The 24460-nt window shown below is 34.6% G+C and overlaps 1 protein-coding gene across 1 annotated transcript; it reads right to left on the bottom strand.

The window, feature by feature from the left end:
* Positions 1 to 24228, bottom strand: LOC106663373 (protein patched). The gene is made up of 21 exons (XM_014388185.2): positions 24060 to 24228; positions 15291 to 15483; positions 8314 to 8503; positions 8171 to 8240; positions 7997 to 8094; positions 7808 to 7922; positions 7534 to 7626; positions 6750 to 6871; positions 6528 to 6675; positions 6316 to 6456; positions 6094 to 6252; positions 5919 to 6014; positions 5420 to 5785; positions 4881 to 5343; positions 4066 to 4802; positions 2530 to 2672; positions 2149 to 2248; positions 1831 to 2073; positions 1585 to 1729; positions 1397 to 1497; positions 1 to 951 (listed from the first exon to the last, which is right to left on the bottom strand). Exons 1-20 carry the CDS (start codon positions 24138 to 24140, stop codon positions 1406 to 1408), a joined length of 3795 nt encoding a protein of 1264 aa, XP_014243671.1. The 5' UTR covers positions 24141 to 24228; the 3' UTR covers positions 1 to 951; positions 1397 to 1405.
* Positions 24229 to 24460: the final 232 nt, after the last annotated feature.

The raw sequence follows: 24460 nt of genomic DNA, 5'->3' as shown, positions 1-24460 counted from the left end.
TTTTGTTTATAAATGGTATATGTTACACTCTTTACATAATTACTATACAAAGAATACTCCATGAGCAATTTGTTCTTAATTCCAATTCAATTTAACTATTAGGAAACAACTGGCATTTGTAGCAAAAGTATAAATAAGTTACTTTTCCAATTTTTAACAATATGGCAAGAATATTACTACAACTATGTCTAATATAAATAATTAAATAATAACATATTAACACAAAAATAAATAAAAACAACAAATTTACAATTTTATAAATTATTAATGACTAAAGAAATATGATATGTCTATTTAAGTATATGAGGGAATTATCTTGAGTAATACTTTGATATAATCAGAAATTTTGTTGAATAAGATAAATATGGTTCTCTGGCTTTTTATAGTTTTGTTTCGAGACAAATGATTCTATAAGTGTCACGGTTCTGTATTTATAATTTATTTGTAAATGAAAAAGATCGCTGAGCTGATTCTGCTCGAATATACTATCTAAATTTTACACAATTGATGCCTTTTTCTTAATTCTGCTCCTTAATTCAAACAGATTATTAAAATTGTTTATAATTTTAATACAAATAAAAATTAAATGACATTCACATTGTGAAATATATAAAAGGCTGACATGGTGGAATGTTTTATTTACTTTGGTACCTAACATTAAACCAACCAAACCACAGCCATTTGGGAATTCTATAATTTAAATAAATTAACATTTTATTTCCAACTTCCACAAGGAACTGCTTATTTTAATAACTAGGAATGACAGTCTGCCAGTTATATTAATGCCTAACATGAGTAAAGTCTGGTAATGTTAACAATGATAGTTTGAATACGTGCATGATTTAAATCATGCCAATTTGACTAAAGGTAAGAGTAGGATGAGCTCTGCGCTGTTGGGTTGTAACACACTAAATCTAAGGTAACCAGGTACATTATAATTCTTCATTCATCCTAAAAAAGAAAGTTTGTTTTAATTTGATTTATAATTTTTACATAAAGTATGGTTGAGATGAAAAATTAGCGTCATAAGCGGGTATCGAACCCATGACCTCCAGCTCTATAACACAATTTTTCATCTTAACCATACCTTACATAAAAATTACAAATCAATTTAAATCATTACTTTGATTAAATAGGTCCTACTAAAAACATTCATTTTAATGTTCAATGGTTAACAAAAACGTTTACATTTGCTACAAGTAACTTGTAGATGCAACATATTTTTATACAATCAATTTTGTTTTGAGAAAACAAATTGTACTGTTAACTTCATGTTAGCATTAAGAAAGTAAGAAAAAAAAATTTTTTTGGTCACCACAGAAGTTACATTTGTTTTTACTTTAGCTTTAGTTAATATCTTGCATATGGTATTCACAAATAGTAACTATACACTTACTTAAAATATTTATATTCGATTTCCTATGTCAGAATCCGAACTTGAACTAGAATCTTTACTCGTCCGTCGACTTCGCCGTGTTTTACAACTATCTACTGTACCTGTAAAAAACGTTTAATTGGATTTTTATCGATTTTTTTAAGCTTTTGTTTTATTAATTGCACCATGTTGATTTAAAATAAACCTACCGATTGGAGTATGAACTTCAACTTTCAGTTTTGCAGTTGCGGTTACTTTGGTTGTAATGTGAGGGGTAGATTGTGGTTGTGGATCGGAGTGTTGGCTCCAAGAATGCTGACCACACGAAGATTTATTGCTTCCACCATTGCCATTCTGTAAATTGTAATTTTTTAAAATAGAAATTAAATGTCATTTGTTAACTGTGCTGTATTAAATGTTTGTGTATTCATGCATGCACGAACAATTATGCTTACATGAGGATGAGTACATGTGGTTGTTTCAACAACAAACTCAGGCTCAACTATAATTTCATGTGTAGTAGAATGCCAGGATGCTTCTTCAGTAATTGTCGTTAAAGAAGGTTCCCTATGACACTGACCACCACTTGTCGCTCTTCTTGGCGGGGCTGCACTATTCCTATATGATACTGGCCTGACCTTACGAAGAGGTTCAGGGGACGGTGTAGAAATTCTATTTTCATGAGTAAACGGTCTAACCTAAAATCAATGGACATTACACATCAAATAATTAAATATAATAAATAATTAAATATATTTAAATGTTTAAATTACTTCTGCTTCTGGTCCTATGAGAGACAACAATGTAGGGAGAAAGACAAGACCATTGATTAAACCAACTCCAACTGATGCCAATAATATATAAAAGAAATATCTACAATATCAAAAATAAATAAATAACTTAAAAAATATATAAATAAATTAATTTAAAAAAAAATTTAAGAGGGTATTTTACTTGAACCCTCGGGGCGTTGGTGTTCTTTTTAAAAAAAAGCCCATTTGTAAGTATGTCGGGTTCAAATTCAAGGCGGCTGAATTCGAACCTTGGACCTTTACCTTACAGTGATGAGCGCCATGTCAATGCCTTAACCATTGTAGCCACCGATGCCCCCCATACTTAAATATTTTACAATTCATCTGAACATTAATACTGACCTCACGATGAAGTCAAATTCAGAAAATGCTAACATGACTATCGCAAGAAGCATCGTTAGTGCACCGTGCACAATTGGAGAGAACATATGTTTCACAGCCATTATAGATCTTCTTTCCCGGTTGCCAATTGAAGTTACAAAACTCTAAAATGAAAACAATTCTATATATTTATACCATGTATTATCTTCAAATGTATTATCATCCATGCAACTATGTTTAGTAAAGTTTTTAATGTTTATTATTTTTGTGAAAGACACTTTATTCTGGGAAGTATAGGTATTGTTTGAACATTGAAACAGCCAGGTCCTGATATAATGTACCTGTACTGAAGAGGTTCAAGTAAAGTGTTGAAAACGTTAATGAAAATAAAAAAGAATTATTTACAACGACCTGGTCGTTTCTGATTACTGATTAATATAAGCCCAACTCTGCACACAGATGTATAAACATACACATGGGTGCAGAGCTGAGCCTATCACATCTTGCAGTCCACTGGCAATTCTAGTTTTGGTAATTTACAATAAATTACCAGCAGTGTTGACAGTCTGGGGTCAGACTTATCTGTTTAGCCACCAAAGTTTGGCACGAGGGGTTACCAACAGCTAGGCGGTAATTTCAACCCCCAACACAATCAATTCCTAAATCCAAACCCATTCACTCTTTCACTCGCTCTTAATTACATTCTTTCTTATTTACATAATATCAATAATGGTTGTGGAGTACTTGATATTTTTCCATCCCCCTTTTCACCTATATAGCCAACCTTAGAGGGTCAATATTCTGCCATCAACCCTCTCACACTACACATTCATGCTAATAAATACATTCACTCTCAATGCACTAGGGGACACAAAAATATCAGTGCTTTATATAATGAAGCAACCAAGTTTCATTCAAGAATCGGAACAGGGAGTCAGATACTCGATTATGTGCTCAAGCACAATACATCGGGTGGCATTCCTAGATCTTTATGGAGCCAAGGAAAAAAAATGAAGTACATCCTTTCTCCTTTCTCTACATGCTGGACACATATGCAGACTTGGTCCCAAAAGTAAGTGTCTGTATGTCAACCTCACATGGCCTATCCTTAATCAGGTAAGGATGACCCTTTTTCTTCCAAGAACCACCTATTGACAGTGTTCTTCAAATCGTTAAAGGAAATAAAAAATAATTCACAACCTGACTGTTTCAATGTTCAAAACTACTTATACCTCCCAGAATAAATTTAAAAAAGTAGTAAATAATAAAATGATGTAAACACATGATTATTATTGTGTGTATACCATCTTCAACAAACTTAAAGGTTTACTAGACAAAATAAATTATAAATAATTTTATCTCAAAACTAAAATTATCTAAGTAGCAGGGAGCTTTGAATTTAAAATGTAAAAGTTACTACTTGAAAGTGGTTATTAAAATATTTACAGCTAGGATACTTCTAATTATTTTCTTAAGTTAACTGCAAATTATTAAGAACAAATATTCTTTAAAATTCACTCTACGAAAAGTAAAAATATAATAAACTAATTAACTTACAAGACAAAGGTGTACAGTAAAATGAACGCCAAGTCCAACCGCTATTATTAAGAGTACTGCAGGTATTGCGCTCAATTTGATTCCAAGTGCACCCATAATTCCAAGGAGTTGAAGTATCATCCCAGCCAGCATAAAAACTATCAATGCAGCAGTCCAAGGATTGACCAGCAATACGGAAATAACAATAAATACTGATGTCAAAGCACATAAAAGTGCTAAGCCTAATGATTGTCTCAAATGAATATATTGCTCCCAAAACAGAAATGGAATTCCTGACGGGAAATTAGGCACACCACGCTCTTCAAATTTTTGGCATATTTCTCTCACTTGTGTGACCGCTTTTGTTATAGCAGCAGTGTCCTTTAAACCGTGCAAATAAAACGGCAATTGTGTGTATTTCAATGGAGCACTTTTGGGAATTTTTAAATCAAAGTCTGTTGCTACATGGTGCCATTCCCTTGGGTTGGGATAAAGATTAGCAGCAGAAGCTCCATAAGCTAAAGCGTCATTCGTCGCCCAAGCTGATAAATAGTTATAAAAAGCTTTCGGATTGATGATTCCTTCAGAGTCGACTAATTTCACTTGGGTAATTAGGGACTTATCTATTGGATTATCTACATGCCCAGTTTGGACAAGAAGTTTATAAGCTAGTATTCCTTCATCTGAAGCATTCGAATACCATCGTTCCTGTGTAATTTTCCCATTTTTCCAATCTCGATCAAAAGCCAATTGTAATTCTAAAAATATTAAAATGTGCATTACTAATTTATACAATTCAATATTAACAACTACATTTTGAATTGGGATAATCTTACCTATTAACCAATCTCGAAACATGCTCAACCAAAATGGCGGAAGCCCTCCATTATCATTTTTAACTATACTCTCCACACGCATGAAAGCTTCATGATATTCATATAGAAGCTTCTGGTTAGTGGGATATTCGAAATCTCGATGTGAAACAGCATACATATTGTAAAATCCAAAATATTTGGTCTGAGCATTAAGGAATTCGTGCTCATTTGTATCCTGAGGTACAATATCTTTAAGGTCCAGCCCATCCGTGATCCTTAGTAATCCCCAGACACTTATTATCAATACAACAATGAACAATATTGTGGAAATGATTTTGATCTGAGGCTTCATGATGAATTTAGAGTAACATGATCCAATTGTTGACAACGACAGATTTCCATCAAACAGTAGTTCACATATTTCACCATTGCTTTCCGTCTTGTTTGGTTTTTCTTCATTTTGACTGCTTACTTTACAAGTTTTCTACAAAATTAAACATACAATTAAGAAATCATTTTTGACGTAGTTATTAAGGCAAAAGAAAAATATCTAGTCCTACCTTAGGTGCCAACATTGTCACAGTTTGCTGACGATCTGGAGGAAGTGCGCGAGTAATAGCTTGCTGTTTGCAAGCTGGCCCTTTAGTTTTTTGGGTGCACGTACCAGCATAATTTTGTGGTGGCAAGCAACAACAGAGCATGTCATATCTCCCAGAGCCTCTACGCCTCAAATCAAGACTTACAATCGCTGGGAAAACAAGCAGTGCAGACGCTAAATTAAATAGTACAAGCACTGCAGACTGTAAAGAAAAGACTCGAAGAGCTGGAATTGGTATTAAAGCAGCGGCAAACATGGCACACATGTTGCTCAATGATGTCAGTAGAACACTAAGGCCAGTTTTCTTAAGTAAAAATCCTGTTTGCTCCTAAAAACAAAATATTAATTTATAGTAAAATTCATTAATTTACTTAATGATGTGTCATCACTTTTCGCTACGCTATTAACTATTAATATTAAAAGAAAATAAATAAAATCGCAAAGTTTAATATATTACATACTTCTGGTGGGGTATTATTTCCAGCTTGTTCAGCATAAGTATGGGTTAAGAGAAACATATCATCAACTCCTAACCCCAAAGCCAAAAAAGGAACAATCTAGAAAATCAATAGACACAATAAACACCACATTTGAAATAAAAATCTGTATTTGTGATATATCGAAAGTTTTAATTACCTCAGTGGTAGATGCATTGAAAGCTATTCCAAGTACTGCACAAAAACCAAGCCCTGCAGCTACAGTAACTGATACAAGAATTACACCAGCAACACCAAGTGCACACTGTGATCTCACTGGGTCATTCCACCTCAATAAAGAAGCTGCTGCATACAATAACTGAAAAAATTGCAATATGTCATTTATAAGCTAATTACTACCATTATTTAAATTAACATTTACCATTAATACATATCCAAAAGCAATTTTGTTTATGTTAATTTGTGAAAAACGGTGTAAAATGTCATTTAATGTTGCTGACGAAAAAGCATACATATTGTAAGGGGATGTACTGTTTCCTTTTCCCATTAAACGATGAATTTCCTGAAATTGCAGAATAATTATAATTGGCCCGACAACGGCTTACTGTGCATTGTTTGGTTTTTATTTTTCACCTTAGAAAAGGACTTTTGCCATGTTTCAAGGACTAAAGCAGCTTTTTCTTGACTCCAGTCAACATAGTGCACTTTATAAGTATCCGACCAAAACTCATGCAACTCTTTTTCTCCCATTAACTGAACAACAGTTTGAAGAGCTTGAGCCCTAAAAATTACGAAATAAAAATTACTTTTTTTTATATGACAGATACATACAAAAGATTTGTCGTGAATATTTACTTTTGGATATGTCCAGTCTTGTTTCGTTTAATACCACCTAAAATTAATTCTTCAGGCCAGTGCATATATTTTGCTGCAAATCCATAACATCCCCCAGTTAACTCAGCCCCTATATTTGGTGGCTAAAAATCACAATTATTATTATTCAATAATAATAAAATTTATTGTTAATATTAAAATATTTGTATATTTAGGAAAAGAGTAAATAAAAAAATCCCATTTTTTTAAATGGATAGATAAAATTTTTTTACAATATTTAGTTAGAAAAAATATGTTATATCAATTATTAATTGTTAGTACATATTGCACACATTATAACAGCATGGGTGAGAACTGTCTCCTGAAGAACACCGTAAGAATTTTTTTAGACAAGATATTACAATAAATAATAAATTGGGTGAAAACAACGAAATAAGTATACACAAAAGAACTTAAAACTGTACAAAACTGGGGGAAAAATAACAAAATATCATGGAAATAATGAACAAAAGAATGAGAGGAAAAAAGAAAAACTTTTTTTTACAATAAAGCAGCTAGCATGCTTAAAAATCCGAAAATAAAAAGAGCTAAAATATGTTATTTATAATAACAGCTTGATTGAAACTGTAACATATCAAATTTTTAAACAACTGTTGTGAATAATAAAGTATCATAGGAACCACAGAACCCGTAAATAATAATATAATTTTATATTAAACTGGTTGCTTTTGCAAAATTATCCTCCAATTATCATTTTACCTATTATTATAAAATTGTTGGATTGTTTTGTTGACAATTGACTCACCTTTTGACTCTTCTTGTTACTAGCAGAACTAGGGCATTCTTCATCTAAAGGATTGAGACATGGTTTTTCTTGATACCCTGTACTTATTCCTGCCTGTAAAGTAAATAAAAAATAAACATATTCTCCAAGAACTTTACTTTCATATCTAACAAATATAAAGACAGTATTTAATTATTTAAAGTAGCTGATTTAAAATTCAATTAGACACTTCTAAATTAAATTTGTTTTTTCTTTTTAAGTAATAATTAATTATTAAAAAATTTGATACACTTACTCTTTTCATATGTTGTTCCAAGGTGTCATAAGGGAACCCAATTTCAAAAGTTTTTGCAGTTTCAAGGAGTTTCTGAGGGTTAAGATTTGTCCAGTAAACTTTTGATCCAAGACCACTGGAATTTTAAAAAAATGAATTTTGTTTCTTAATTGTTATTCAGTTGATTAATAATTTAAACTTTTTCCTTACGGTATGTTGACTGGATAATCTGGGCCTAATAATTTAGATCCTTCCCAAAAACAATCCAACGGTGTAATTATTGCACATGGAATAATGTTTTCAAATATCTGTAAAAATTTAAATGTTATGGCAATGTACATTATTAATTGTAAGAAGGGGGGGGGGTAAAACGAAATATCCTACTTGATCTATGAAGTGGGCATCAAAATTTGTAATGCTAGGAGAATAACACAGATCTTTTAACCTCCATGTGCTGAAAAGGGACAAAAAAAAATTTAGAACATCAATTGCAAAATGAATCACTCAAGATATTGCAAACGACTTACATGTCAAATAAATTCACGGACAACGAAATTGCAATTTTAACAACTTCAGCATGTTTCAACAAACTATACGGGTGCAGTACCGAAGCATCTGAATCTTTGGCAGTCTGTATAACTAGTTGATGAATACTGGACCCAGTCTCTCCTAACGTAGCAGTCCTATATCTTAGTTCCTTTTCTACATTGCCTCCTTCTGTAAAAGACAAATTTTAAAAAATTAGATCTCTGGTAATAAAACGATTTTATGACAAGATCTTTATAATTATAATGATTGCAATTAAAAATTTGTCACATGAAATAATTTTTGCCCTCATTTTTGCTATGAGGTTTTATGTACGGATGATGATGATGGATACTAGGAAGTTGGTTTTTTGTTCTCCAAGCACTGCAGTGTTTTGGCTTATTGTACTTTTCCTTGTTCCTTAGTTCAGTGCAATCGCTCGATCCTCCATCTATGAAGTAATAGGTCATTGCTACAATTCTTATCTCTAGGTTTTTTGTCTTCATTGAGTGGTTGCTTCGCATTCGAAGATGATATGGGTGGCTGTTTCCTTCTCCTCATTGCATAACCTACAAATGGGGTCATCATTGAATAAACCCATGTTGTACAGATGTTTTGTCAGATGCCAGTGACTGGTCCTATCAATCCTCTGAGTTTAGCCCTCTCTAATTGTAGCAGTGAGTTTGCCAGTTTTAACATAAGCTTAATGTGTCTAGCATCTTTAGAGTTTATTCACTCCTCCTTTTGTCTTTTTTGATCCATTCTAAGATGGAGGATTCCATGTTTGTTTTTATAATCTCAAGAATAGGTCAATGGCCTTGCAGAGCCTCCTCTGGCCACATGGATATTTAGAATCTATGTTGGTTTACTCTGATATTATGTAGGTTATTGACAAAAGCGGGCAACTATTTATAAAATACATATAATAATTTGGTATAATAGCTAAATAAAAGGTTTTTTTCTCCACCAATATGGATGCAAAAGTAACTATGGAACTAACAATCGGGCTATTTTGCAGAACATATTCATACAACATTTTTGTAAAGCCAATTATACTCAACGGCTCTTACTTTTCAAATCAGTCAATTAGACATGATGTTTTAGTGTTGAAATACCACCTAACATGTACTTTTCTAAGCAATAAGGCATACATTTTTTTTTACACACAATTAGTCAAATTACCTTTTCTGTTCCGTTACTTGACCGGGCATAATAAGACTCTCACATTTCCTACCATTCTACTAACTATAGTACAAATACTCCTATTGACAGAATTATGCGTTCTGTCGAAAAAGTTTCATCTTTTTACTTTTAATTCTTCTCTTTCTATATTCTACAATCAAGTTTGCAGACAAGTTAAATCTTGAATTATTATTTATATTTTAGGTTAAATTATCTTGATCCTGATATTAAATTTATATCAGCGGCGTTGGTGGCTTCAAAGGTTAAGGCGTTGACATGACAATCATCATTGTATGGTAAAAGGCCCAGATATTTCGAAGTCAGCATACTTACAAATGGTTTTTTTCTCAATAACACAAATACTCGGGGGGGGGGGGACAAAAACAAAACAATTTTATATTGTTACAAAGTAAAAAAAAAAAAAATTAATGAATATCATACAATTAAATATGGATAAAATACTCTTTTTGATAAAATAATGAGCTTGACCCTCAAATGATTTTTTTGCTGAACAACTTCACTTAACTTCTGTTCCAGTAATCAACATAATCAACATTTTTGTTATTTAATTTTTTTTAGAATATATATATTATTTATATATATAAATATGCCAGAAAAATATATAGATAGAATAGTGTATTCATTTTACTTACTTAATCGATAAATTTTTGTTATGTAATTATTTTCTAACATTATTTGTATAATAGCTTAAATAATGATAATTTAAATTCTTAGTTTTACAGTTTATAGACAATACCAAATGTGATATTTTTATGTATATTCATATGAATCATTCTTTTTACTTATTTTCCTATTTTATAAATATTATTGTTTAATACTTGTATAATTTTGTTTCCTTAGTTTTGCATTATATATCGTTTTATTTTATAAATTGTTACATTTTCCATATTTAAACATTTATGTAAATTGGATTTATTATTATAATATCTAAAATCTAAAAAAAAGTTTTTTTATGATGTGGGACATCAATCCTAGTGAATACTTTATTTCTTTGTGAAATTTCTTCTCGACTCGATTAATCGAAACCCTGACTACTTATATTTTACTTATATACTAATCCACAAAAGATGAACGGAATACTTTTTATTTCTATTAATTGTATGTAAACGTTTCGAGAATAGATTAGAAATTCAATTTTCAGCCGGGATTTTAAAGATTCAAAAGGGTTAAGAATGAATCTATCTAGATCCTAGTAAATATTAAAAAAAAAAAAAAAATCAGCAATGTATGTAATAAAAGCAAAGTGATGGGATGAAAGAAAAATTCAGCCTAATAACAATTTAACCATTTAGGTCATGAAGGATTTGAAGAGTTATAATTTATCGTTTCCTAACGAATAATGAACCATTAAATGCCATCATAGTTAATTTTCAATAAAATCCTGAGCCCTAATAAAATAAATAGTCAGAAGTCTAAAAAAAATCTTAAGATATAATTAATTCGGCAATCAGCGTTGAAGGAGAACGTAGAAAATGTCAAGCATTTGTAAAATGCAAAAGCGCACTTTACAAACGATTATGCAAACATAAAAAAACTGGATTAATTATATGTCAAATGAGTATATTGATATCAAAAGGTGAAATCTCTCGGGAGATAACATATTAGGGGGTGAACACTAATGGAGGATTTAGACCACCCAAAAGTACCTTGGGTGGCCACTACTACCCACATCAAAACATTCTCTACCTTCGTTCACCACTTTCTAAATTCACTCATTTACTATAACCTATTGCTGTAAAAATCTACTCTTTCGAGTGTTTAGAGAAGAGAGGATTAAATAAATTTAATTATATACGGTACACATTCATCAAATGTAGACCCCTAACAATAAAAACAGGATTTAAAAAAAAAAAGAATAAATGTTTTGAACGTGAAATATACTGAGTCATATCTCTGATTTTTAAAGAGGACGGGTCTTTGACCGATGTTCGTAAGTCACACAGAAATACCATTGTGCCAATTTTATGTCCGATTTAATTGTGACGTGTTGGTTAAATTTATCCGTTAAATTAACTGTTAAAAGTTTCAAAGGTTTAGTTTTAAACGAATCTAGTCATAAAATAGGCAAATTTCGAAACAGTTCGAAAACAGAACAGGTTAAGCTGTTTTAGTGTTTTTAAGAACAAATGAGCAAAAGAAATCCCGCAGAATGTGAAACGATGATACAACGTGAAAAATAAAATTATATGCCGACAGCACTGTTCATTTGGAAGCGAAATGTATAAAACACAAAATACACACCTTCAAGAATGGCCTAAAAATAATGAAGAAATAAAATTGTGCACAAAAGAAAACAAAAACAAAATCACAAAATATTTTCCCTCAAATTTGAAATTTATTCGCTTTTTAAAAGTGCGACGCGAATAAAAGTGAAATGTGGTCTTTGCCCCTAGTATAAATGTCCTGCTTATTTGGTCAAGTCCTCTCAAATTTGTTTCGATATACAAATTTATACCTGTAAGAAGTAAGAAGTTATGAATGAACTTAATGAAGATCTACATGTAAACCTTAAACATATGTCACTATGAAAATTTATTTTCTGGCTTTAAAACGCAAATAAGAGGCAAAAGGAACGGAAAAATGTGCCAAAGGACAGGGACACATCATATTAATGGAAGAACGGAGGTCAGCTTCCGGGATGTTCGTCTGTCACTATCCGACAACCAGGTCGGCGAACGTGCGAGCTCCCGTCTGAAATCTATGTATAGCTATGATCGTTGAAGGTTGCCGAGCCTAGCGGGTCGGATCTGATCAATGAACGTTGTGTCTAATTTAATGGTAGACAGAAAGATTTAGAAAGAAAAAAAAATCGTGCCTCTCAAATCTAGTTAAAACACAAAAAATAATTTAAAAAATCTCAAAACTTCTAATTGCAATTAGGAAATTAAAACCTAAATAAAATATCAAACAAGTGTGAAATAGGTACATTTTGTATAAAAATAAGGAAAATGGCTAAGACCATTATTCTTCCTAGTTGCAGAGGTTTTAAAAAGTATGAACAAAACATTTATCAATTAGCCTAATTAAACAGTGAAGACAAAAAAAGAAACATTTACAAGAGATAAGAAAACAGGTAAGCGATTTTTCCTCCTTTTAGTAGAACCACAAGCGATAATTATTAAAAATTTGTCTCGCCCACAGAATCTATTCTTTGGCCATTAATGAGATTTAAAGCTTTTCTATGTTGAGTTTGTTATGGCACCCGGGGGCCGGGCATGCTTTATAAACCTAAACGCTTCCTACCCACTCCTAACTTTATCCTGAAATCCTACCTAACCGACCTCTGTTTCAGAGAGAGGTGCGGCAACGAGTTCTTGGAAATCAGATCGATACAGGACGGCGTCCCAAAAGGGAGCATGGTCCTACCTTGTATATGTTGGATCATCTATACTGCTGATTTACCTGTACACCTACGATTTTGGTGACTATCTGTGGTTACCTAGTTATCCACTAGGTGTGACCACCGTTTCAACTATGGTCTCGCTTTCCTCTTTGCAGCAAATGAGCTTGCAGCTGCTATGTATACATCTTACAGGGTCTATAGGAGCTCAACCTGCTTTTTTCAGACAGGGTCAACAAGGTCTCAACTCTAACTAACGGAACAAGCCGTTAGCACTAGCTACAACAAGCAACAAGAGTACTTGCAATATCATTTTTCGCACTCTCAACAGCCAACGTGGCTGCATGCTGCTCTACTTACCGACTCTCACTACAACCACATTCGGCTCATCAACTTCACTCCCCGGACCTAACACCGGCTCCACAGGGCTGACCAGACCTTTTCAGGGCAACCAAAAATCCCGGTCACTAAACCATTATCGCCACGTACGCGTACGATACCTCAATTCTCTAACTCGAATCCTATCCAACCTACCTTCAACACCCAAGAACGCCTTAAGCTAATCGAATACTGGTGTAAAAAGTGACAAGACGGAATGAAGAAAAATGTACTCAGTTACGTTCATATTGAAAAAAACAGTCGCCCTCTACACTAAAAACAAAGAGATAACGACTTCCTTTCAATAAAATTACTTAGGGCTATACCTAGACACAACACGTGGAATTCCCACACAAGACTTACGAGACAACAACTTAACAAAAGACTTGAACTACGAAGACTTCTAGGACCGAAATCTGTCTTGACCGTAACACTCAACTAACCTTATACAAGACTTTACTGCAAACACTTTGGACATACGGAGTGGAACTGGGTTTCTGCCAAGCCATCCAACTTCCAGCGCATCCTTACAATTAAAAGTCCTCAGACAAACAGTGAAAGAACCTTACTACATCACTAACCTAACAGTAGCAGCAGCGACAGTCAATGACCTGATACTTCTAAGGAGAAGGATTGAGTCTATAGCACTGAATTAAGGAACTAGGAAGGTACAATAAGCCAAAAGGCTGCAGACCCTGGGAAGCACAAACCCCGCTTCCTAGTATCCCTTTTTACCATACCAACCTAACAGTCCTTTTGACACGAATTCATCCGATCCGTCCTAATCTTTCTGCTTAAGCCCTCTGTACATTTTCTCATCCCGAGAACGTCGCCTTAATGGACGATGGCCTCGCGACCTCATTGCCCCTGAATCCCTTCACCGAAATGAGTGCCAGCATTGGCTAGTTTTTCAAGGTATGTGCCCTCAGGGTGCAGCCCTAGCCTTAGCGCTAGTGTTGTAACCGTGTGAAAAAACATATTGTGATCACATTTGTATTACGTAGTAATATGTATAGGCAAAAATAAAAACACAAAAAAATTCATTATTAAAACATATTTATTTATATCATAGGGTGGGGGCTTATTATTTCATATTACGCGTACTGTTTTACTCCGATTTTCTAGCCAGGGATGGCTACTTCGAAAATTTATGAAATTATTGTGTAAACTCGGATAAGAAGTGTGGTGATATGAATTTTTAATTTTAAAATTGTTTACAGAAAAAAAAATAATTAAACGATCTTAAGATTTAACGTATTCAGCGTTATATTGCGCCCTCGCTTACCTCAGTGAGGTAGAGTGATATCGCGTCCGCGTCTCTTCACTTTTAGACTGAAGTTAAAAGAAGCATTGTGTTGCTTAAAACGGTAAACAAACAACGGCGTTGTTGTCTAAATTTCTCACTCTCATTAGCGAAAAATAACAGGTTAAACAGCACATTGTTTTACGAATTTGAACCTAAAAGTGAAGAGAGTTGAGCTCGATATCACGCTCTCACCACTTCGCTTGGGTAAAGAATAGACCGTCCTGAAGAGGACATAAGTCATCCCATCAATAATTTATATCGAATTTGGTTGAAGTTATATCTTGTTGAAAAACTAGCCAAAAACCGTAAATGTTGCTACTGTTCGTATAAAACACGACGTCGATATATTTTCCTATCAGTAATAACCAGTTATACAGGCCCAAGTACGGAGGTCATAAGTAATTCTTTGACAGAAATTGCACTCAGCCGTTGATGGCACTAAGCTATACAAGCTATACAAGCTAGTAAAAAGTGTCTCACTTGAAACGCCTCATAAATTATAAGCTAAACCGAGGTGATTTCTATGTCGAATCGTTTAAAGATAACAAATTACGGCGGCAAGTCGTTTAAAAACTTTTTGTAAACTGTGAAAAAGTTCTCCGTCCTATAGATACAAAATCGAGTAAAAAATGAACCTCTGTAGATGCTATTTCTTTCGTTACATTTGTTTACAATCTAAGGATGTTGACAAAGTTGAACAGATATGTTAGTCAATGTAGTTAGCAAATAGGTAAATAACGGAAAAAAGTTACCTTCTACCCATAGTTGTTCGATTCTGGAATGGAAAACGGCACTTTTCAAACCAACACAAAACGATGCTAGAAGAAGGATGGCAACAAAGATGACTTTTCCCGGGTGGCAGTAGACGAGGCAGCCAAGATGAAATAGTTCTGCTTGAATACGGCTCCTAACCCAGATGGCTGTCCTCGATCCTTCGGCCTTACCCTGAAAAATAAACCGAAGCATTGTTAACTTCGAAACAAATCAAGTACAAAAATAAGTCCGGAGAACATTCTCACCGAAGCCTTTTGAAACATTCATTCGGACTTACAAATTTTGTTTAAAAATCTTGAAGCAAAACTTTTATCATAATTTTATATTGTAACCCGGTCAAAATACGATTATTACTATGTACATCTGATCGATCAAATCGTCCATTTGAGTAATTAGATCGCAATAAATACAAAATGGTTTTCAATAAAGCGTGAAAGGTCCTCAAGCGATAAAATGAAATACAAGCGAATAAAGTAAAATTAAAGCTTTAGAAGGGAAATCGCAGTGAAAATTCTTTCCCTAGTGGAGGGCCGACCACCCAAGATGAAGAACGTACGGAATGCCGGCAGCTATGCATGTCCTCACAGGTACTTTTTAAAAGTCAACTATACAACTCTAGAAATCATTGTAAAGCCCGAGTTTTTATTATAAACAATAAAATTGACCTTTCCAGTTTTCAAGACAAACATTAATGTATAGTTGAATTAAATACAACGGAGTTTGAACCACAATTTAAGTACGTCATTAAATATAATTTAAAGGTTCCGAAAAGAAGCGAACCAAATTAAATAAAGCTTTATTAGTTCAATAGGCCAAATATTATTAAAAGCTTAGTTCCGTGTACGTGGGCGGCAAGAGCATTTTTCTTATTTATGTCATAACCCGTTCTTTAATTCTACACTATAAATCACTAATTGGCCTACGGGCCGAAAAGGGCTTTAATTTTATGATTTTCAAAGAAAAATGGAAAAAATAGGCACTTATATGATAAGCAGTTCCTCACTGAAGATGGCGCAATGCCGAACGCGTTTGAGCAGTTCAACCCGCGAATGAAAACGGACCCAACGTCATGAGTTCACGGACTAGCAGACCAACACTCAGCATCAACTCCAACACAGACAGACAGGTTACATTACATAAAAGATGTGGAATTCCTCACTGAAGATGGTGTAATGCCGAAACACGTTTGTTCAACATACCCGCGTGTTAAGACGGACCCAATAAGTATCCAATGCCGGTTCAGCAAGACTTACATGATGTCTAGTAGGTCTATTAGAACTGTACTAGTAGTAACTATTAATTAATAGTTCATAATAAATATTTAACGCATACAAACAGGCAATCGTAAATTATTAACCTGATTTTGTATAGAAATTTATTATTATTAGTTACTATTAGGTTTATTATAATAGTTTAGTCGAACAAAGATGAGCTTAAACAATTATTAAACTCCTTTATGTATGGGCAGATAGTGATCGTGTTTATAAAGGTATTCGCGTTCCTGGGAGGATTTTAATGTTGGTCTTTTTAATTGCTTAGCGCAATAAAACAACTGAGAAGAAATTTATATACGAGTTGTTATGCCGATTCAATTTACAAGCATTTGTTCGCATCTGCTTTATCCTCTTGGTCCGCTTAGTCTCGTCTTATAACGGTCGGCCGGGCACGTTTCCAGCATCTTTACTTCTTCGGCGGTCGAGTCCTGTCCGACAAAGACACCGCCACGGACAAAAGGCCTAATCCCGGACTTCCTCTCCCTCTCGGCTGACTTTCACGGATCCTACAAAAAGGACAAACTCGGAGACAAATGTCCGACAAGACACGACCGTACCGGGAACGTGTCTTGACGATTTACTGCCGGCCATTCCTTCTTTCGTCAGCGCGTATCTAAGTGAAAATCCACAAGGAAGAAGGACGATACGGCAGCATGTAATTTTATTATGGCATGTACACATGGGCATTCGGCCAGTTTAGGCAGTGCACAGCTATTTTGAGGCCGTTTGTCACCGTTTAGTAAGGTTAACACCAACTTTCTTCATACATTAAAAACTCTCATCTTTAAACTTTTACGTTTGACCTCTAAGTTCAACGCATATTCTTTATTAACAAGAAAGAAAGAAAGACATTTGTTAACGAAAAATGTAATATCATCCCGTCGGATCTTAAAAAAATATGTCATTGAGCCTGACCATATGTTTATTGAAAATAAATAATTTTTGAAACACGTACGTAAGAAAAAATGGCATAAAACGCTTATTGCTCAAATTTATTTCGACGAGCTAATACCAAACTAGATTTTTCTTGTATAGACATTTCAAAATCGATGTTTCCCAAGGGTACGTTCAAAAGTCAGCCTATGTTCAAAACAACAAGATTCGGCATGTACTATACAAAAACCGCAATCAATAACAAATAGAATTTCTAAGAGATTCTATCATTGTATGCCATTTTACTTAAAATTTATAAACAGACTTCAAAAAATTCTATTAGAACAGAACGTATCCCCCTTTATTAACCTACCTTAAAATATTTTTGTGTGGTATGTAGATAGTAAAAGAAAAAAAAATTCCAAATATATCATCTATCTATACTGCTCACCTACTTCACACTCCAATAACATCATCACCATCAACGCCGCCGATACCGCAATTTTGTCCTCTAACTCCAAGCTACCTCCAACATCCAAGAACAACTTGAGCTTATCGAAACTGGTGTAAAAAGTGACAAGACTGAATGAAGAAAAATATACTCAGTGTAGTGTTCACATTAAAAAGACAGTCTTGCCCTCTACAGTACATCAACAAAAAAGAGACACCGACTTCCATTCTAGTTAAATAGAACTTTTCCTGGACACAGTCGTGGAATCCCCATACAAGACTTAAGAAAAAACAACATGGAAGTTGCACAATGAAGACTTCTAGGACCCAAAACTGTCTTGACCGTCGAAACGAAACTTATACAAGACTTTACTGCGACCATTTTGGACATAACGGAGTGGAACTGTGGGGTTCTCCCAAGCCATATACTACATCCAACGCATCCTTACAAATTAAAAGTCCTCAGGCAAATAGTGAAAGAACCTTACTACATCACTAACCTAACAGTCCTTTTGTCAACGAATTGATCGCTTCGAACCTCTAGATCCATCCTAATCCTTCTGCCTTTTCTACACGTCGCCTTAAATGATGGTCTCGAGAACTCCTGCCTCTAAGTTCTCATATATATGGTGTCCCGTGAACAGACACTTAGCAAATTGTCTAAGCTCCTTACTACGTCATTAACCTCACTATTCACAATGGCTCAACATTCCTTTTGTCAACGAACTGATCCGTTCCCGATTCCAAAAGTTTCACACCAACCTCTTGATCCATCCTAACCCTATCGCTCGAGCCCTCTCTACATATTCAATCCCAAGAAACATGTCGCCTTAATTGGCGATATCCTCAAGTCCTCCTTGTCCTTTAATTCCTCAAACTGAATACCAGCATTGGCACGTGTCCCTCCGGGTGCAGCGCTGGTAGTTAGTGTTGTGACCGTGTGAAAAAAACCACATTATGATCATATTCCATTACATTTGTAATAGGCTACAAATAACAACATTAAACAAATATATATTTAAAGAAAAACAGAACCATATTGCATTGTTATGAGGGGTCTGTTAACATCAAAGATTCAGCAATAACGTCAGTTCGACCAAATAAAAAAAAGATTCCCTAAGAAGCTAACTTCCTATTAGCTTAGAAAGGAAAAAAAAGCAATTTCCCTGCATTGTACAATAACCTCTAACTATATAAGTGTCTAATTTATGTAGTTTGTCATCGCCATTTTTAAAATAAAATTTTTCCGCTTCTTAAATTAAGGGCTCCCCGTCTTGTGTGTTTTATTACAAGGCTTAAATAGATGAAGAAACATTTAAGGGTAATAAATGGGAATTTATTTATTGCACTCTTACAGTTCTACAATAATAAAGAAGCGTTATTTCCATAAAGGATTAATATTTTGACAGTAGATTTACATAATACGAACAGACAATCTTGCCTCATGTAATGAATACATTTAAATGCCCTCGCAGATCTTACAAAATATACGGATTAAAAAAAAAAAAATGGCGAGAGAAAATAAAAATTCAGATAAAGTCAATATGCAAACGTCGGAATCAAATGAATGAATGTGTAGTGTTTAAAAAAGTAATACAAAGAATTACAATAAAAATGAAAATGGAGAAATAAGTGTTTTATCATATAAATACCGGTTATATTTAAAAAGAAATAAATGGTTTTTATTTTAATTCGGACCTTATTAAGCCAATTAAAAAACATCGTGTCCATTTTTTTAACATGTAATTGTTATAAAACTTTTTGCCATATAGGTTACACATTTGTTTTTAAAAGTACCTCGCGCCCTAAAAAAAAGTTGAAGGTAAAGTACGCCAGGCAAATTAAATTTTATGTATGATAATTGTAATATGTACGCGGTATTATAATGTAAATGGTTTGACTAAAACGATTTGAATATTAAATTCACTAGTTTTCGTGGTCCGCTTGGCCAATTAATATCTTTCTATTAATTAAGGTTTTTAGTTGAGATAAAAAGTCAGTGTAACGAGCGGGATTCGAACCCACGACCTTCGGCTAGATACGCCGCTACTCTACCATCTTGAGCTATCGTGAGTTCGATCCACTCGGGCACTAACTTCCCATCTCAACCCTGATTTGAATATTGTTTATTTTTCATCTGGAATGGGAGAAGGGACTTAATCTATTATCTGTCATTAATGAGAGTATGTGGATCGACGATTATTTTGATGACTTGTTCATGATGTTTTTGTTTTTGTTTCAATTTTCACAAGAAACGGCAGGAAGGCCGTCATGAACCATTTTATAATAAGCGATGGAGCCAACAGTAATTCTTTTTTCTTTTTGATTTAAATAAAGGCTGTTGGTGAAACCGTTAATTACATTATTTTATTTTCATAAGCTCGTTTATTTTGAACCGTGTTTCCTCACCTTTATGGAGAGTCGTAAACTCATAACGAACCCGTAACGAGTTTGTAGCAACGAAAAGCACTGTGATTCTATGTTGGAGGCATAACGTGTTTTTGTGTATGAGAGAAGCAACCTTTTTAAAATTACAAGACTTGGGGAGGGCTTGAGCTTTGAAACGTGGTCTCGTAAGTCTTCTGGTTTTCATTTCGTTTTTGTTTTTGGACGGCCGAACATCAAAACGGTCCAAAAATACCGAGATCCATTTGTTGCACTTTCCGAGAGGGCTTTACAAGCTTCAAATATTTCCCATGGTTTATTTTGCGTAGAAAACGAAACAATGAATTTAACGTTGATTAAATATCGATTCAAACACAAATATTCCTGAAATAGTTGGGTCATATTCGAATATTTTAAACTTAACATAAAAAGAATCATGATGACTGTATTGTAATAATTAAAACTCCTAAACAATCCGTAATGATCCTAAAAACCATTTTCATTTATATAAACTTGATACATTCTATATAAGCCATTTACGTTTTAGTGGTCATTGGCCAAGTTACTTCTTTCAATTAATTATTCTTTTTACGTAAGGTCTTGGCTGAGATAAAAATGGCAAAAAGAGGAAAAATTCGAACGGTTGTAGGTTGAGATGGAGAGAATCGAAGTCACTATAGCTCAAGTAGTAGAGCAGTGGTGTATTTAGCCGAAGGTCGTGGGTTCGAATCCCGCTCGTGACGCTGACTTTTTTATCTCAGCCAAGTCCTTACATAAAAAGAATTCTATATAAGTAAGTAAAGTAATTCCTGCCATACAGGATGGCTTAACGTCCAACATCATTTTGGGTGTCGCGTACCATTTCACCATATTATTCACAATTATAAATTCCATTGTTATGCCGAGATTCGAACACAGGACCGCTAGCGTGGCTAACACGAGTAGGAACCCTAGCCATTCGGCAGTTCAACTCTAAGATTGTTTTAAATTAAGATTATTGCTTAAAAAGATAATTTAATTGCTTGAATAATTTGACAACAAATTGGTCCTCTTGATTGTGCAAACACTTTATTCTTCTTAAAGGTTCAGTAAACCCGTTCGATAAGATGTGAGGGTTTTTTGGCTCAAGGAATGTTCAAAATTCCTTTTCCAATGATAACAGAGATTTGAATTATATCAAACGTGTAATTGGAATACAGACAAAACTGAGCAAACGTTACGATCTTAAGAATTTTTTATCAGTAAGTTTCCAGATGGATTTGTGTGAGGACTCGATGAGAAGAACGATTTATGGACCATTGATATGTTGTTATAAATTTAAATTACAATACTTGTTTACCCAGCCTTTTAAAATTGGAACAATAATCTTGGTAAAGTTTGTAAAAAGACTATTTTTTAAAATTATTATTGGTCGAAAGCGTGTGTTTCCGTGTTAGAAGGGTCTATTTTCTACAGTATTATTTTTCTAAAGTCCCGTTTGTTTATCAAAAAGCACTTATGACTATTATGTATTTATTGCCTTGTTTATTTTCTTAATTATTTGAGCCATTTATTTGTTTTCTTCAATTTTCATTAATCTGCACGAGCAGGTCGCCATTATCAACTATTGTTTAATTATTTAGTGAGTACAACAATTAGTCTTGGATGGTTTTAATTTCTCGCTTCGTCATGATCAAAGTCAGATCCCGAAGAAGAAACATTTAAAACTATCCAAAAAGCATTTTAATGGTAAGATTCCATATCATAAACCTACAATAAAGTACATTCTTTTGTCCGCAGTGCGATGGAACCTTATGATCACCACTTGTATCCTTGTCTGCAGTTTAAATAGAAAATAGTTGTAGTAAATTGTTTTAAAAAGTAGACGAGAGTTGAGAAGAATAGAAGAGCAGAGCACAAATATATATTTAAAAAATATGTTTCTTTGTGCCCAAAATTGTCGAAGTCCTTTTTTTTTTAAATTGTTGTGATGGGAAACTGTATTAAAACAAAAATAACTATTTCAACTCAAATAAATTTAGCAAACAAAAAATTAATTTAAGTGGATAAATTTTAAAAATGTTCAATACTGGTGGAATGCCTAGAATGTCAATTTGTAGAGAAGGATTTTAAAATAAGTTTGATGAATTCAAAATGGATCGATAATGGATCAATCGGCTCCTTTTGAAGAGGTAAAGGCGAGAGATGAGGGACTCTGGAGAAATGTTAGCGGCGGGGCGGGGTAGACTTCCTAGTCGGGATGAATTGTTTCCTTCCGGTAGCGGGTAGGTTCATCGGTATTCGGAGCAGATCAGGGAGAAGTGGGCGTGACAGGTAGGAAACGATATTGTCTCTTGCTGAGGCGGAGGTAAATAAAAAGATGGACAGGAAATCGTGGGTGGTCCTCCGGGCCGGTTTATGGGGGAATAAGTTCATTTCTAGGTAGTGGAGGGTTGGGGCCCTGTTGCCAAATAGTGCGGCGTTTCACCGGTTGATTGTTAGCCAGGAGAACAGCTGTGGCAATGGGGGTTCCTCCTGGCGTCGCCGTGGACCACCCGCCGATCTCGCCCCACCACTTTAGTAACATTAGTAACGGTCTGACATCCTACAATAGGACCTACCTGCCCAACCTTATTTCTTTCAACAATTTACCACACACCGTATTTCTAGGGAAGACGTTAAGACGGACAATGGTCCTTCCAAAGCGTACTCGGGGCCGACCTTAGCCCCGCCGGTTTCTGAATCCATCCGAATAGGCATTCCTGGGCCACACATATCGCGGAATACTTATGTCATCATAAATTACGATTCGTATCTAATTTACATGCTACTCTCTGTCCGTTTAATTAGAATTACGACTTTTATCTCCTGCTGATTTCTTTAAACGTAAACTGTCTCTCCTTTTTAACACGGCATAAAGTGGATCCAGTGGATTGTGCTATTTAAAAACGTACAATCCACGAGGTGTTCAGCAAAGGATGTAGCATGTCCACAATGTTTTAAGGAAAAATAATTAATAATTTCAATGATAAGGGTTGAATGTATTGCTTTTGTTCATAAAATCCTCTCAACGCTTACAAAAACTATCGGTTTTAAAACAGTGACGGTGGATGGAATGTTTGGATGTCACAAGCCGGTACACATTTACATAGGTTTGACACTCGGCAAAACGACGTCCCCAGAAGGAGAAAAAACACGAGCCGAAAAGGAAACACTTCATCTTTGACGCTGACCCAGTAAAAAAGTCCCAGGATACGGTGGCTACCTCGTTTCCTCCGTTGAAAACGCCAAATGCGACGGCCCGGCTCGGCGTTTTTCGAAAAAGGGCTTTAAAAAGGGCTAAGGAAGGGTTCAACCAAAAAACAGAGGCCGCGGAATATAAAACAAAAAACTGACAACAAACCACAGCGTTTTTTGTCGTCCTTTCCGATGAGTTCTTGAGATCTACAGCAACTGAATGTGTACCATTATGAACCAGATCGACAAAGTGACAATATAGGCCGATTCAATACGTTTTCAGCTTGCTATGATGTCAAAAAGAAATGAGTTGGAAAATTTTGTTTTTTAGGTCGAAGATGACAAAAACCGATTCCTATGTGCAGACCAGAGTCTCAGCATCAATGAAAATAAAAGGAGGCGCCGATTTCCGGTTTTTATCGTATTTAATGTTCTTCAGGACCGAAATGTTTCCGTCGTCATGACTGTCGAGGCGGGCTGAAGAGCCAAAAAAATTTTTCTTCTTTCGAAAAAACCAAAATTTGTGAAAAACCATGGGGAAAAAGTTACCTTGTTTATTTGAGCTAGAGCGACTTCAGCGTTAGCCCATGCAGTCCTGATATAGACATCGGAAGTCTTATCAGCTAGCATGCTTGTCGGGCATAACTGGACACAACATTACAACACAAACCACTGAGGAGCACTGACGAATGGCAAATGGGACTACGACACTGACGGAGGGCTGCTCTCGACTGTGAGGGGGAAGCCAGGAGGAAGCGGCCATTCAGGACCACCAACACGCTGCTCCCCCCCACCTTGGCCGTAAACAAAAACTCAAAACAGAGAAATACCGAAAGTTTTGCACTTCTTCGGCCCTTTTCTCATTTTATTTTATTGGCTTTCTTGTCAATTGTCTCAACCCGCGAACTACATCAAACCGTTTTTGGCAGAAACATTGCAAGAAATTTTTT

The sequence above is a fragment of the Cimex lectularius genome, unplaced genomic scaffold (assembly GCF_000648675.2).
Source record: "Cimex lectularius strain Harlan isolate CLEC.00 unplaced genomic scaffold, Clec_2.1 scaffold79, whole genome shotgun sequence".
NCBI classification, from domain to species: Eukaryota; Metazoa; Arthropoda; class Insecta; order Hemiptera; family Cimicidae; genus Cimex; species Cimex lectularius.
Note: the sequence above shows the minus strand (reverse complement) of the source record. Positions and strands in the feature narration are given on the sequence as shown.

What these genes read in the sequence shown, in the direction of transcription:
- LOC106663373 (XM_014388185.2), bottom strand. Translation starts at nt 24,140, where the DNA reads ATGCTAGCTGATAAGACTTCCGATGTCTATATCAGGACTGCATGGGCT. An exon ending in GGCAAAAGTCCTTTTCTAAG is followed by an intron (nt 6,457 to 6,527) that starts GTGAAAAATAAA and finishes CTGCAATTTCAG; the next exon opens with GAAATTCATCGTTTAATGGG. An exon ending in TCATAGGACCAGAAGCAGAA is followed by an intron (nt 2,074 to 2,148) that starts GTAATTTAAACA and finishes CATTGATTTTAG; the next exon opens with GTTAGACCGTTTACTCATGA.